This window comes from Myxine glutinosa, chromosome 13 (assembly GCF_964187855.1).
Source record: "Myxine glutinosa chromosome 13, kmMyxGlut1.1, whole genome shotgun sequence".
Taxonomy (NCBI): Eukaryota; Metazoa; Chordata; class Myxini; order Myxiniformes; family Myxinidae; genus Myxine; species Myxine glutinosa.
In genome coordinates, this window is record NC_136273.1 from 1,706,664 (window position 1) to 1,724,032 (window position 17,369).

The 17,369-nt window shown below is 48.1% G+C and overlaps 1 protein-coding gene across 1 annotated transcript in view; it reads right to left on the reverse strand.

Annotated features, from left to right (window-relative positions):
- Positions 1–17,369, reverse strand: part of LOC137439185 (putative voltage-dependent N-type calcium channel subunit alpha-1B) — an 856,614-nt gene that overhangs the window by 321,888 nt on the left and 517,357 nt on the right. The window contains exon 30 of the mRNA XM_078766934.1: positions 13,959–14,160. Within this exon, the coding sequence (XP_078623060.1) occupies positions 13,959–14,160 (202 nt within the window). The remainder of the gene's footprint in view (positions 1–13,958; positions 14,161–17,369) is intronic.

The following is a 17,369-nucleotide window of genomic DNA, read 5'->3' on the forward strand; positions in this document are numbered from 1 at the left end:
CTGCAACCTCCTCATGTGATAATGGAATATCATGGTATACTGCAACCCCCTCATGTGATAATGGAATATCATGCTATACTGCAACCTCCTCATGTGATAATGGAATATCATGCTATACTGCAACCTCCTCATGTGATAATGGAATATCATGCTATACTGCAACCTCCTCATGTGATAATGGAATATCATGGTATACTGCAACCTCCTCATGTGATAATGGAATATCATGCTATACTGCAACCTCCTCATGTGATAATGGAATATCATGGTATACTGCAACCTCCTCATGTGATAATGGAATATCATGATATACTGCAACCTCCTCATGTGATAATGGAATATCATGCTATACTGCAACCTCCTCATGTGATAATGGAATATCATGGTATACTGCAACCCCCTCATGTGATAATGGAATATCATGGTATACTGCAACCTCCTCATGTGATAATGGAATATCATGGTATACTGCAACCTCCTCATGTGATAATGGAATATCATGGTATTTGCAACCCCCTCATGTGATAATGGAATATCATGGTATACTGCAACCCCCTCATGTGATAATGGAATATCATGGTATACTGCAACCCCCTCATGTGATAATGGAATATCATGGTATACTGCAACCTCCTCATGTGATAATGGAATATCATGGTATACTGCAACCCCCTCATGTGATAATGGAATATCATGGTATTCTGCAACCCCCTCATGTGATAATGGAATATCATGGTATACTGCAACCCCCTCATGTGATAATGGAATATCATGGTATACTGCAACCTCCTCATGTGATAATGGAATATCATGGTATACTGCAACCCCCTCATGTGATAATGGAATATCATGATATTCTGCAACCCCCTCATGCTGCACTGCAATAGGCAGGGACTGAAAGCAGCGATCACACTTCAGGACTGGTCTCCTATATCTACCGCCCCTGATATTATTTAAGACTGAATTCTTCCACAGAAACCTGCTCTCTCTTATGCACAGATTCATCCAATCTCATCTTCAGTTATCTTACCCATCCTCCCGCTCTTGGTGCTCTGAATCTTGTGGAGCAACTTGCATTCTCCTCCTGGAAGCCAAATCCAACCGAAGGCAAGCTCAGATCATTCCATGAACCTCACAACAAGTGTGTGTCTCCTCTCAGGAGAGCTAGAAAACAACATCTGTCCAACCTGAAGAATGGCCTTTCCAACTTGTCTCCCTCCTTCAAAACCCTGTGATGCCTTGTCAAGTCCACCTGGCATCCCACCTTGCTCTCCAAACTCTCTGCTTATGGTAGGTTGGGGGTGACCAAACCAGTATTCTCCGCCCCATTTATTTCCTAATCTTCATCAATGATCTCTCTGACTCTCGAAAGCCTCTTTATCTCTTTGCTGATGACTCCACTCTCTGCCATGACATCCCTCATCCGTCTGACAGACTGCAGCCTCTCCCTTCTCTTCGGTCCTTGACAAAAATCACAAATTGGTCAAACACTTGGAATATATCTTTCAATCCTGATAAATCACATGCACGCACGCACGCACGCACGCACGCACGCACACACACACACACACACACACACACACACACACACACACACACACACACACACACACACACACACACACACACACACAGTCTCTGTCTCTCTAAAAGGACAGTATAACAAACCCTCCCTCCTCTACTTTCTCAACATTAATCTCAAAGAGGTTCAGTCACTCAAACTATTGGGTCTCACTCTCAGCCATGATCTCTCTTGGGCAAGCCACATTTCAAAGTTGGCCTCCAAAGCCAGACACCAACTGTGCATCCTCCGTCAGGCAAAGTCCTTCCTTGGCACACCTGAGCTCCTCTCCCCCTACAACGCTTTCATCCGCAGCTTCATGGAGTACCTCTCTGCCCTTTAGGCTGGTTCCCCTGCCTCACCGCTTGCTCAACTTGACACTATGGAAACTAAAGCCGCTGTCACAAATAGGCGGATTTGTCGGCGACTACTGGCGATTTTGGGCGGTCAAATATTGTCAGGCGGCAGTATGGCGACTGCAGGCGGCCACATTGCGACTGCATTGTGACGAAGCACTGACCTCGCCCCGAGTGGGATGGCGACTGTTGAAGATCGACGACGACGGCATTGCGGATTAGTCAGGTTCACTTTGTCAATAAATTATATTTCGTTCAAAATCATGGTAGATTAGCAAACCTATACATTTTTGGAAAGGTTATAGCATAAGGAAACTAAAAATCAATGTTTACATTTGGAGAGATACCTGTATGGCGGCTGTAGTGAAATTATACCAAGGTGAACCCAGGGGTGCTCGCTACGGAAGGGGGGGGCGTCTATAAGACCCGGGACAACCGGGGCGCGCAGACACTTCAGCGGAACTCACTGTGACATTATCCAGTAGTTTGAATGGTATGTACGCCCCAAATGCTGCGCTGACAATGCGCTGCGCTAACCATTGTTATATTGCATCGACCATTGCTGCTCATGAAATGCTCTGATTTAATGCCTGTTGCATGCATGTATTTTTACAGGATGTACTGCAGATCTAAATGATATTAAAACCTACCCAGAGGTCAAGTCGTGTCTGAGCTTGATTTTCACGACATTTAATATCATTTAGATCGCCGGAATGGCTGACCACAAGATGATCGTGGTACCGATTCTCGGAGCCGACCCTTAAGCTGAGGGATCTGCATCGGAGTTTGCTCATTGGCTCAACACGCTGCAGAATTACTTTGCGGCTCACGAGACAGAGCCAACCGCTGCGATAAAGCTGTCCGTGTTACAGTCCAAGGTCCATCACACTGTTTTCAAGAACATTTCTCGATTTGGGACGTACGCTATGGCCCTAGCCGAGCTGAAGCGCCTCTACGTAAAGACACGGAGCGCTGTACACGGCCGGCATCAACTTTCTCAGCGGCGACAGCAACCGTCTGAATCGATCGATCGCTTCGCGCAAGAGTTGCGCTACCTATTGGCAGACTGCGTGCAGGACGTCCGGACCCACGAGCAAGTGCAGGACGATTTGCTCCGAGATTCATTCATCTCCGGAATTAGTTCTGGAGTCTTGCGGCTCCGTCTCTTGGAGGTCGCGGAGCTGACATTTACAGAAGCACTACGGCTGGCACGCGTATACACAGATGCCCGAGAACAATTGACCGCATATGATCACCCACGAGTCGTGGCGGGGACCTCGCAACTCGCGCGACCTGAGAGGGCTACCGCCGAGGATACGGAGGAGGACTCGACCACCACGATGGCCGAGTCTCTGGGAGCTCTGGAAGCGGACTCCGCTTCCGGCCTCACTGCTGCCGCCGCTGCCAGGCCACGGCCTGCCCGGTATGCAAAATGTTATTTTTGTGGAAATTGGCAGCATCCTCGCTCTGAATGTCCGGCCCGAGAGGCGACATGTCACCTGTGCTCCACCAAGGGCCATTTTGCAAAGGTCTGCAGAAAGGCCGCTCGGGGCACGCATTCCCGAGCGACCTTGAATGGGCTCATCGCGGAGCCAACGGATCGAGCGCCGGACGGGGCGCCTTGCTCAGCTTTGAAGAGCCGCTCTCCTCCTCGCGGGCCTCTGGCTTCTCGCCCGACCTTGGTGAGATACATCGGGCCGCCGAACCAAATGGCGCGAACGCGACCGGTCACAGCGGGTCCGACCTTGACTGGCGTTCGAACGCCTACTTCAAACAAGCGACATGCTCCTACTTTGGAAATTCCTCTCGAAGTGCGGCAAACACAGCACGTGACACGAGCCCCATCTGACGGCAGCTTTTGCGAATTACATGCACCCACTTTGGCATGTGAATCTGCAGATGGCAGAAATCTTTCTCACGTGGCTCGAGCGCCAGCTGACGGCAGCATTTATGAATTACATGCACCCGCTGTGGCATATGAATCTGCAGATGGCAGAAATCTTTCTCACGTGACACGAGCCCCATCTGACGGCAGCTTTTGCGAATTACATGCACCCACTTTGGCATGTGAATCTGCAGATGGCAGAAATCTTTCTCACGTGGCTCGAGCGCCATCTGGCGGCTGCTCTCACGACCACCCCACACCCACTCTGGCAAATGAAACTACTGATGAGCCAACTGACTTCAATGCTCCTGCTGAGGCCCGAAGGATTGCAGCCGGCGTGGGATCCACCCGCGAGGCGCGATCTTCTCGCCCGGCCGGAACTATACCTGCCGGGTCTGCCGGCCTAGCGCAGGCCTTCATTCCGCTCACGGTCGCGGGCGTTTTTGCGCAAGCTTTGATTGATACGGGGTCCACGGATAGTTTTATTGATCAGCGACTCGTGCATCAACATGGGTGGCCGGTTCTCGGGACAACCCGCCGGATCTTCATGGCCTCTCAGGGACTTCGGTTGAGCACAAAAGGGGCGTGTCGATTGAAACTTGTGATAAACGGACGCACGTTCCCGGACGTGTATCTCATGGTATTACCGGCCTTATGCGCTGACGTTCTGTTAGGACTTGATTTCCTTAAGCGGCATGGACGTTTGGAAATAGACTTCGGAGGGCCGGACACGCTCGCTGTGTGCGCCCTCGCTCAAATGGACATGGAGCCACTCTCACTGTTCCCCAATCTGACCACTGATTGTACCCCTGTAGCCGTCAAATCGCGGCGCTACTCTCGCGCGGACGCGCAATTCATTGCGGAAGAAACGGCCCTGCTCTTGAAGGACGGTATCATAGAACACAGTAGGTCACCGTGGCGGGCCCAAGTCTTAGTGGTGCGGAGTGAGGCCCACCGCAGGCGAATGGTAATCGACTATTCGCAGACGATTAATCGTTTTACACAGCTGGATGCCTACCCCTTACCGGGGATGGACGCCCTGGTACGCCAGGTGGCCCTGTATTCCGTTTATAGCACTCTCGATCTGCGTAGTGCGTATCATCAAGTCCCCATCTCTAGGGCTGATCGCGTCTTTACAGCCTTTGAATCGGGTCGGCGGTTGTACCAGTTCACGAGACTTCCCTTTGGGGTAACGAACGGCGTCGCTTGTTTTCAGAGAGCTATGGATGACCTCGTTGCGAAGGAGAATTTGACCGATGTCTTTGTCTATCTGGACAATCTTACGGTTTGTGGGTATGACCAGGAGCATCACGACGCTAATCTGAAACGCTTCCTCGAGGTCGCGCGGAAATATCGCTTAACCATGAATGCGGCGAAGTGTCAATACTCTCTACGCACGGTAGACCTTTTGGGGTACACCGTGACCCATGGCTCCGTCTCTCCGGATAAGGAGCGTCTGCGCCCTTTGCTCGATATGGCTCCGCCTAGCGATCGGGCTTCGCTGAAACGCGCTCTAGGGCTGTTCGCCCACTACTCAAAGTGGGTGCAAAATTTCTCCGCAAAGCTCCGCCCGCTCGTGGCCTGCGACACTTTCCCCATGGGCCCGGCCGCCCTGGCGGCCTTCGAGGGCCTTAAAGTCGACATTGCTGGCGCCGCTGTCGCGACGATTGACGAGAGTGCCTCTTTCGTTTTGGAGAGTGATGCCTCGGATCATGCGATAGCGGCGACTCTCTCCCAAGGAGGCCGCCCTGTGGCTTTCTTCTCGCGGACTCTCACCTCCGCCGAGCGGAGGCATTCGTCTGTCGAAAAGGAAGCGTACGCGATCGTCGAATCAATTTGGCGATGGCGTCCGTATCTGCTTGGGCGGAGTTTCCAAATCATCACGGACCAACAGAGTGTTGCGTTTATGTACGACACCTTACATGCTCAGCGCATTAAGAATGAGAAAATCACCCGTTGGCGTATCGAACTCGCCGACTTCTGCTACACCATCAAATACCGCCCGGGGAAGGATAACCTGGTCGCTGACGCCTTATCGAGGCCGGCCACTTGCGCGGGGGTTGTAACTTTGGAGGGGCTGCGCACTTTGCTCAGCACTATGTGTCATCCCGGGGTAACGCGCTTCGCGCATTTTGTGCGCGCGGGCAATCTGCCGTACTCGATGGAGGACATCCGCCGCATCTGCCGTGATTGCGCGATCTGTGCGGAACTCAAACCGCATTTTTATAGCCCACCTCTGGGGACACTCATTAGGGCTACTCGACCGTGGGAGCGCTTGGCGATGGACTTCAAAGGGCCGCTGCCGATGTCGAGCAACTCTCGCTATCTACTCACTATCGTCGATGAGTATTCCCGATTCCCCTTTGCTTACACGTGCGGGGATATGTCGGCTGCCACGGTTATTCGGTGCCTGCAGAATTTGTTTTCTATGTTCGGGTATCCGGCCTACGTGCATACCGATCGGGGTGCGGTGTTCCTGTCCCAGGAGGTGAGGGGCTACTTGCTCCAGCATAATGTCGCTTCGAGCTACACCACCCCGTACCGGCCCCAAGCGAATGGACAGATCGAACGCTTTAATGGGATTATATGGCGGGCCGTCATGCTAAGCCTTCGGACCCTCGGCCGAGGCCTCGATAAATGGGCGTGGTCGCTGCCTGCCGCTCTAAACTCGATCCGGGCTCTCCTATGTACTGCCACCAACCAGACTCCTCACGAACGACTGTTCCACCACCCTAGAAGCTCCGGCAGTATCCAATCTTTACCCAGCTGGCTCGCTGAACCGGGGCCCGCCTATCTCAAACGAGCGGTTCGCGCTAGCAAGTACGACCCCCTTGTTGACAAGGTGCAGGTCCTCCAGGCTAATCCCGAGCATGCTCGCGTGTTAACGGCGGATGGCCGCGAGTCTACTGTCTCCGTACGCCATCTCGCCCCATGTGGGGACGACGACAGGGATATCGACGAACCCGTCTACGAGTCTATGGACTCTTTCGAAGCTTCCCCTATGGAACTACCACTGTCACTCCCGTCGTCCCCCGCTCCCGTGCCCGAAGGCGCAGGGGCGCCCCCTCCGACTCCTACCTCCGGCGGCTATTCCGACGCGGGGGACTCCGGGCTAGGGGACGCCGTGCCCGGTAGATTCCGAACACGAACTGGCAGGGAGGTTCGCCGCCCCGACCGCTACGGGTGGACCGACTGACGTGGATTGACGTGACCCATTCGTTTATTGCTGATGCTTGCTTGCAACCTGCCGAGCGGCAGTATAGTTCTAACGGCGGGGAGAATGTAGTGAAATTATACCAAGGTGAACCCAGGGGTGCTTGCTACGGAAGGGGGGGGGGGCGTCTATAAGACCCGGGACAACCGGGGCGCGCAGACACTTCAGCGGAACTCACTGTGACATTATCCAGTAGTTTGAATGGTATGTACGCCCCAAATGCTGCGCTGACAATGCGCTGCGCTAACCATTGTTATATTGCATCGACCATTGCTGCTCATGAAATGCTCTGATTTAATGCCTGTTGCATGCATGTATTTTTACAGGATGTACTGCAGATCTAAATGATATTAAAACCTACCCAGAGGTCAAGTCGTGTCTGAGCTTGATTTTCACGACAGCGGCCATTTTGGATTTTCAAAATTGCCACTGTAAAATACATATTTTGTTCTATTTCTGCCTCTAATTACCCTAAAAACTTTTTAAAATATACTAAACCTATATTTTCAGGGACAAGGAATCCAATGAAAGTATCAAATTAGTGCTATGGGGAATGGTAAGACACGAATCAAAGGTTTTGAATAGCAAAATACTGTCTTTATATTCGCGATAAGTTGCATAATCAAATACATGTTATCATTTTGTACAGGCAGTTAATAACATCAAAATGTGTCACAATAATTCATATCACCAAACATACACAGGCAGTCAGCAAAATCATATATACACATGCGGTCAGTATAACTTCACATCTACACAGGCAGTCAATGACAAAATATACACAGGCAGTCAATGGCATCAAACATACACGATTACAGAATATGCCATTTAGAGTTCGTCATCACTGTCCTGTGTGTCGTATCCGACAATATAGTCCGCATCGTTTTCACAGTCCGTTCCACACAAGCAAAGGTCGGTCAAATTGATTGGCAAATCGAATTGGTCGAATGGTCGATCGAATCGAATTCGATGAATCGAATCAAATGGAATCGATCGAATTGGTCGAATGGTCGAATGGTCGAATGGTCGAATTGGTCGAATGGAATTGGTCGATTGGTCGAATTGGTCGAATGGAATTGGTCGGAATTGGCAAATGTAAACATTGATTTTCAGATTTTCCATGTAATAACGTTTCCAAAAATGTATAGGTTTGCTAATCTACCATGATTTTGAACGAAAAAACATAGTGAACCTGACTAGATGCACGGCGGCAGCGTGGCGACAGTCTGGCGGCTAGATTACGACCGATGGCGGATCGCGGCGACTGCATTGGGGCCGGGTGGCGGTTTACTCCGACGTCCGCAAGACTGCAATAAGACCGCCGGCGATTGGAGACGATTCACACATGATGATTGTGTGATCACACACAATCATTCACACATGATTCACACATCAAGAGACGATGTCTGCACCGAACCTGCCACCAGCTGACGATGACGATGACTCTGGCAGTCAGGTTTATTGACACATTAGTGATTACTTGTGGATATTTGTGCTATTGGATACTTGTGCTGTGCTAATGGATACTTGTGCTATGAACATTGTGATTCATTATTGGATACTTGTGCTATGAACATTGTGATTCATTATTGGATACTTGTGCTATGAACAAATTTGTATTTAATATGAACAAATAAATTTGTTTGTATTAAATATAAATTTCAAAAATCACTGTTTCGTCCTCGCTACAGGCACTCATCAGACGGCTAAAGCTACCGTTAGTGTTTCTATTTTGCATAAAAAAAAAAAAATTCTTTATTTCTCTATTTTACATTTCACTTTATTCATTTCAATGATGTATGACATGAAGCATAAAGATGTTTGATGTACAATAAGAAAGTTAATAAATATGTATCATTGTAATGTAATAATCAAACTTTTCTGCAGGGAGAGAGAATGGAAATAAAGTCCAACAAATTATTTCCACTGGTCCCAAGTCCCATAAATAAAGCTTCCAAAGGACCAAAGTCCCAAAAATAAAGTTCCCAAAAGTCCCAAGTCCAAACAATAAAGCCATATCCTTGTCGGCACCACAGGACCTCACTCCACGGAGACCCTCACACCATCACGTCCATTAAGCCCCTGTCACACATAGGCGGATTTGTCCGCGACTACTGGCGACTGAAAAAATCGCCACCACCCGCCGACAATCGTAATGAAACCGTAATGGACGGTCGCCTGTAGTCGTGGTTATCCTCCCCAGGTCGCCTGCAGTCGGCAAGAGCCGCAAAGGGGCCAAAAAGTTTTTTAAATGTTTAAAAACGGCGCGCTCAGTCGCAATCGAAAAAAATCTGCCATGCTGTCGTGATGGAACCGCCATGCTGTCTTCGGTATCCGTAATAAGAGCGTAAAGCGGCCGCAACCCAGTCGCTCATAGTCTTCCGCAATCGCCCCAGCAGCTAGCACGGCAGAGATGCGAATGCCATACGGCCTTCCTGCGGCATCTTCCCGACTACGGGCCGACACTGTTGCGGCTGCATATCGACTACAGAAGAACCGCCACGTCTCCCCTGCGGCTATGGGAGACTGACGACGACAGCAGTAGGACTAGTGGCGGCCGAGTTACGGCCACTGGCGACAGAGATACGACTGCCTGGCGACTGCATTACGACATACCACGATTTTCTGGCCAGGTATAAATAGGGGTGGACATTTCAGCTCACTGCAGTATGTTCTGTGGTAAAGGTCTACCAAGGGTCTCTCTACCAACATCTATCATGGATGATGAACATAGGATGAAGCTGGTCCTTCTGAATGACTTGGCAGCACTGGACCAAGATATTGCTGCGAATGACCTACTGCTGGCTCATGCTGAGCTCCATTCCATGGCAAGACAGGATGGTGTGAGGGTCTCCGTGGAGTGAGGTCCTGTGGTGCCGACAAGGACATGGCTTTATTGTTTGGACTTGGGACTTTTGGGAACTTTATTTTTGGGACTTTGGTCCTTTGGAAGCTTTATTTATGGGACTTGGGACCAGTGGAAATAATTTGTTGGACTTTATTTCCATTCTCTCTCCCTGCAGAAAAGTTTGATTATTACATTACAATGATACATCTTTATTAACTTTCTTATTGTACATCAAACATCTTTATGCTTCATGTCACACATCATTGAAATGAATAAAGTGAAATGTAAAATAGAGAAATAAAGATTTTTTTTTTTTTTAAATGCAAAATAGAAACACTAACGGTAGCTTTACCCGTCTGATGAGTGCCTGGAGCGAGGACGAAACAGTGATTTTTGAAATTTATATTTAATACAAACAAATTTATTTGTTCATATTAAATACAAATTTGTTCATAGCACAAGTATCCAATAATGAATCGCAATGTTCATAGCACAAGTATCCATTAGCACAGCACAAGTATCCAATAGCACAAATATCCACAAGTAATCACTAATGTGTCAATAATCCTGACTGCCAGAGTCATCGTCATCGTCAGCTGGTGGCAGGTTCGGTGCAGACATCGTCTCTTGATGTGTGAATCATTTGTGAATGATTGTGTTGTGTGTGATCACACAATCATCATGTGTGAATCGTCTCCAATCGCCGGCGGTCTTATTGCAGTCTTGCGGACGTCGGAGTAAACCGCCACCCGGCCCCAATGCAGTCGCCGCGATCCGCCATCGGTCGTAATCTAGCCGCCAGACTGTCGCCACGCTGCCGCCGTGCATCCGCAATGCAGTCGTCGTCGATCTTCAACAGTCGCCATCCCACTCGGGGCGAGGTCGGTGCTTCGTCGCAATGCAGTCGCAATGTGGCCGCCTGCAGTCGCCATACTGCCGCCTGACCATATTTGACCGCCCAAAATCGCCAGTAGTCGCCGAAAAATCTTGATCGCCAGCAGTCGCCAGTAGTCGCCAAAATATCCGCCTGTGTGTGACAGGGCCTAAGGCTTTCAAGATCATTGGAATCTTACGCAATGAAGATGAAGCTGAGTCCATGGGCCGATCACTTCGTCATTGTCGACTGTCTTCTTCCGCCTCATTTCTGGTTGTATACCCTCTGCCCTCTCCATACTCTGTCCCCCCTAGGCATCTGCAGGATGCACACGGTCCACCAGAAACACTATCTGAGGGAAATTGTCTCAATCCAGAACTACTGCTCACCTCCACTCATTTATCACTCTTTTTTCCTGCCTGTGGAACCACTTTCCACACTCTCTTCAATCTCATTTGTCCCTTCCGGTCTTCAAGACAGCTGTTCACATAGTTCACATAATCACATAATTCTGATCGGGATCGGTATTCGGATCTTCACAAAAATCAAATTGTTTCTTCCTCATCACACCCACACCTGTCCAGCAAGTTTCATCCGAATCCATCGAAAACATTTTGAGATGTTGTGCTGTACACTATATTGTTTTTAGCCCGATACAAATCAGTCCACAACTTTTTGAGATATCGTGCCACCAGATCACTCAATTGTGAAGAATCAATTAAAAAATTATCGTTCCCGGATCAGGATCTTCACCAATCTTCACAACCTCAACCTCTCCACCAAATTTCAGCCGAATCCATGCACAACGTTTTGAGATGTCCTGTTTACAGACAAACAAACAGATAAACAGACAGGGGTGAAAACATAATGACTGCTCACATTCGGTGGGGAGGTAACAAATAATTAATTTATAATCTACATTACTTGGACAAGTGCCTATTTATTTGGCTCTGCTGCTTACTAAAAAAAAAAAACACCTTTAGAGGCCATTTCCCCCCCACAAAACAGGGTTTGGCCTTTTTCGGGGACCATGGTTGTTGTTGTTTTTTGGTCCCCTTTTTGAAGCAATGTTTTACAGCCGGATGCCCTTCCTGCCGCCAACCCTTTTTGTCGCCTTTTACGACAAGCAGGGAATTACCAGTGAACTGGTACTCAATTAGCCGACCTCGGAAGGATGACAGGCTGAGTCAACCCCCCTGGCGTTAATTCAGCGATCAACCGGGATTCGAACCCAGGATCCTAGGATCCTAAGCTGGCACCCTAGCCGCTAGCCCAACACCAGGCCTGCTGCTGCTTACTAAAGCCAGAAGAAAATAAATTGACAGCATTCTTATAATGACAAGGAATAAACAGCTAAAGATCCATCAGCTGAGTGCGTTTATCTGTTAGCATATGCTACATATTGTTACATTTGTTGGGGTATGGATGAAATACCATAGTGGAGATAGGAATGTATCGTTCAGCATGGACCATGTGATGTGAAGATGAAGAACCCTCGATGTACATAAGTAGGGAAGTTGTAGAGAATAAGATTGTATGTGTCTCCATACGAGGGGTGGAGCTATGCTAATTAGGTAGGTCTATACGGTTAATTCCCCCAGTGTGTAATTGCCCCCATGTGATTTTCCCTATGTTTTTATTTCAACTAAAAAGGGCCGCCATTACAACAACAACGATAATCGCCGGCAGTACCCGGATATTATGACCCACAACTAAACCCCGCCCAGCCGAACATTCCCGAAGGACGGCTAGGCTCCGCCTCGAAGGATCGTAACTGGCAAGCCACGCCCCGAGCTTCGTCATTGGGCTTCAAGCAGGCCGTGAGGCCCTGCCTCGATGGGGATGATTGGTTGTGGAGATGGGATGATGTAATGGGACGTCAGGATTGGTGGAGTGTGATGTCAGAAAGCGAAAAAGGAGGGTGCGTCCCTCCCTCTCGCTCTCTCTGGTTCTGGCGGTCGGATCAGGCGGTTGCAGAATTTATCTCTCTCTGGTGCTGGCTTCGTGGCGGGCGGTCGCGTCATCTTGTGTGCGTTTGAGGAGAACTGTTCGGAGCCCAGAAAACCTTGCAGCATTGGAGCCAGGGGTCTCGTTTTGACTCGGTGCTCTTCGAGGGACCTAAGGACCGGGTTGTGCTGGCTAGGCCGGGATCGAGCGGGGGAACGTTGGCTGTCTGCTGCACGGCTCGGTGGGCTGGCGCGATTAACCAGCGCCATTGTGCGGGCGCTTCGACACATAGTCCTCTCAGCTACCGACCCCACCAAAGTACTTGTCGATAACATAGTTGAGTGCCAAATCAAAGGGGGGGGGGGGGGGATTTTCTTTTTATTTTCTTTAATCTTTCCCTCTGTCTGTTTTGTTTGTCTGAGTGGAGACGTCTCAAATTAGAATTTAGTTTTTACTTCAACATTCATTTTTATTGAAGGTTGTCTATTGAAGAGAAATATCTATGATTTTTTTGGGAGAAATAGCCATGAACTGTCTACCACTTCAATGATAGATTGTGGTTGTCCCAGAACTCTCATTCTCATACTACTGCCATCTTACTAAACCCATCATCCTGATGCGTTGTGTCTGGCATTCATCCCGTCACCTATGGACATCAGATCGTCAGATATATGGGATATGGTGTTCAACTGCTGTCAGTGAAGTGCCCGGACGGGACAGGTTGAGTGCTGGACGTCCTAGTCCATAGAGGGTGCTGTGCACATCCGTAGAGGCCTAGTGCTAGACGTAACGTCGTAACGTCGTAGTGAGCATCCCAGCAAAATGAGCATGTCAGATAAATGGATGAACGGATGGAGAAATCCGGCTACTTTAATATACAGATGATAGAAGTTATAAATATTGGCACTTAATGTCATTGGTCAAGACAAACTGTAGCTGCTAAAGGGGAAATCCCAATGCACCCCAGTTTCCACTATATGTTACACCATTGAGAATGTTTTCTCCCAAAGATGTACTGACTAATAAAATGTATCTCAGATACACCAAACAAACATCTAGCACCAGGAATATGCTATAAACAGGCTTTCACAAATAAAAACAATGCTAGTTTTCACAATCCCAAATCTGTGTCAAAGAGGCAATGGTTAGGACTTGAAAAGGTTCAAGAGCTAGATAAGGATAAAGAATAAGGCTTACTGCAAATGCCAAGGACTTTCATGGAAAAAGAATAATATGACAAAAGATATCTGTTAAAAGTAAAAGTGACTCCCACCTCATTCTTCTCGAGACTGTACTCCGACATGACCTTGTCTCCTTGCTCCTGGAAGGTTATTATGATAAGTGCCACGAAGATATTTACAAAGAAGAAGGGGAATATCACAAAATAGACCACGTAAAAGATGGACATCTCCATGCGGAAACCAGGGTTGGGACCTTGGTTCTCGTAAGTGGCCTCAACTGAATGCCTTAGTACCCTGCAGGAGGAAGTAAAGAAAATTAGTGGAAATTAAAAAAAGGAAAATGATTAAAAGTTGGCTGCATTATTTCATCAATGAAAGAGCGGCGTTGAAAATGTTCCTGGAGCGAGGTGCGATAGCCCAAGAAAATGGAAGCTTTTCAATTTCCCAATATATCTATCTATTATATATATAAACGTGAGTTGTCTGTGTCAGTGTGTGTGTGTCCACGTTTTATTCAGAGATGGCTGAACGGATCTTCATCAAACTTTCAGAGGTTCATCAGTGAGTGCCTGGGAGTGTTTTAGGTCGCTCAATTTAAAATAAATCGCTCGATAGTGCCGAAGCCTTTGTAAATTAATGACAGTTATATACAAGTACACATTCACATAAATAAATACAAAACAATTCCCAGACATTTGAATACAAATGAATCAAACAATTCCGGAGGTGTACGAAGTTGCTAGTACGGCTTCTTCTTCTTCCAGATCGGCATCACACTTAAATCAGAAACGTGAGCCACTCCCCTTCCTTTCCTGCCTCTCCCCTCGCCTCCCCTTCTCCCCTCGCCTCCCCTTCCCCCCACCCCCTCCCCTCCCCCCCTCCCCCTCCCCTCCCCCCCTGCCCCTCCCCTCCCCCTTCCCCCTCCCCTCCCCCTTCTCCGCCCCCTCCCCCCCTCTCCTCCTCGTCCCCCTCCCCTTGCTCCCCCGCCCAGCAACGCCGGGTACTTCTGCTAGTATATCTATATTATAATAGCCGTAGATGATTCTGTCTGTCTGTCTATCTGTTGGGTGTCTGTCCGGGGTGTGGCTTACTCGGTTTGCAGAGTAGCTCCACCCATAGCTCCACCCATTCTGGGAGTGGCTATAAACAAATATCCACCATTTTATTAACTCGCATAGCTTTGAGTCCTGTTTTGTAGGCCCGTGGTGTCTTGCTCTCCCCCAGTTTTATTTCAAATCAAATTCGATAAATCATTTCATTTTTCACAGTCGCTAACATAGTTTTAGACTCGGTTGAAAAAAAACGGGAAGAAAATCCGATGAAAGTTGCCGTTTATAGAACGAAATGAATTCTCAAAGGCCTGTAACTTCAAGGCCATTGAGTCTCTCTCACGCCTTTATCTCCAATCTAACTCACCATATGATTTCATTTTTATCGATGGTTTTGGACTCGGTGTCAGCAATAATTGAGAACAATCCACACACGCGGGAAAATGCAGAGATATATTTTTTAAAATCGCGTCATGGTGTATCATACACCGCCCAACATGACACCGCCGGCAATGTGTCGATATATATTAAAAATTCGCTTTTGCTTTTCCGTTATGATATATTACTATTTCGTTTGATGATAGTCGTCACAAAAACGTCAACAATGATGCCGACATATATTTCTTCGTTTTTATTTCATTCAACATATTAGCCGGAAGTAAAATATGTTTCAGGAAATTACCGAGAGATATTTCTTCGTTTTTTAAAATTAGTTATGTGCGCATACACTTTAAATAGGTTTATTTGAAATCTTTAATTTTCCACAATATAATTTACTTGCCATTTATCATTTGATGATTACGAGACAAATTCCTCTTGAGGATCGTGACAATTCATGCGCTGCGTGGAAACTTCTATTTCCAAAATGAATGAGACGATCGATGAAGAACGCAGACTTGAACAGGATGCAGCAAGAAAACGAATGAGACGGGCGAACGAGTCCATCGACGAACGTCAATGCAAACTTGCGGGGTCACCCGTGGGAATCCCACGGGCATGGATGTGTGTGACATTTCGACATATTGAGTTAGATGCTGCACATTCATTTTTACAAAATGGTTACTGGCAAGTCATCAGATCCAGAAATGGTGTAAAAACCACCGTTTAGAGGCCATTTTTCCCCGCAAAGCGGGGGGTTGGCCTTTTCGGGGACCGTGGTAGTTGTTGTTTTTTTGTCCCCTTTTTGAAGCAATGTTTTACGGCCGGATGCCCTTCCTGACGCCAACCCTTTTTGCCGCCTTCAACGACAAACAGGGAATTACCAGTGAACTGGTACTCAATTAGCCGACCTCGGAAGGATGACAGGCTGAGTCAACCCCCCTGGCATTAATTCGGCGATCGACCGAGATTCGAACCCAGGATCCTAAGCCGGCACCCTAGCCGCTAGCCCAACACCAGAAATGGTGTCATGAACACAATTTATTTACGCACAAGCACAAAAGCAAGACGGGCCGATTTCCGATTCCGACGGGCCGACGGGCGAGACGGGCCGATTTCCGATTCCGACGGGCCGATTTGGAGCAAGAAAAAGAACGAGACGGGAGAAAAAGGAGAGAAACGAGACGGGGAAAGCCGATTGGAGAGGCGAGTGAGGCGCGATTGGAGAGGAGTGTGAGGCGCGATTGGAGAGGAGTGTGAGGCACGATTGGAGAGGAGTGTGAGGCGTGATTGGAGAGGAGTGTGAGGCACGATTGGAGAGGAGTGATTGGAGGGGAGTGTGAGGCACGATTGGAGAGGAGTGTGAGGCACGATTGGAGAGGAGTGTGAGGCGCGATTGGAGAGGAGTGTGAGGCGCGATTGGAGAGGAGTGTGAGGCGCGATTGGAGAGGCGTGTGAAGGATTGGAGAGGAGAGGAGTGTGAGGGATTGGAGAGGTGAGGGATTGGAAAGGAGAGGGATGTGAGGGTTTGGAGAGGAGAGGAGTGCTAGGTGGAGAGAGGAGAGTGTCAGGTGGAGACAGGAGAGTGTCAGGTGGAGACAGGAGAGTGTCAGGTGGAGAGGAGTGAGGGGTCACATATTATGTGAAATAAATAAATTGTGTTCATCACACCATTTCTGGATCTGATGACTTGCCAGTAACCATTTTGTAAAAATGAATGTGCAGCATATAACTCAATATGTCGAAATGTCACACACATCCATGCCCGTGGGATTCCCACGGGTGACCCCGCTAGTATATATATATACACGACCAGTCGAAAGTTTTAGAACACCTCAATTTTTCCAGTTTTTATTGAAATTTACACAGTTTAATGTCTCAATGTACTCTGAGATTAAGCATAGAACAAATAAACAATTGGAGATAAAAAAGAAATCATAGAATCATTTTGTTCAACAAAATTTAATTTAAATTTTTGACTCCACAAAGTGGCCACCTTTTGCAGATATAACCGCTGAACACATTCTTTCTAAAATGGAAATCAAATATTGTTCGGGAAGTTCTTCCCAACACTGT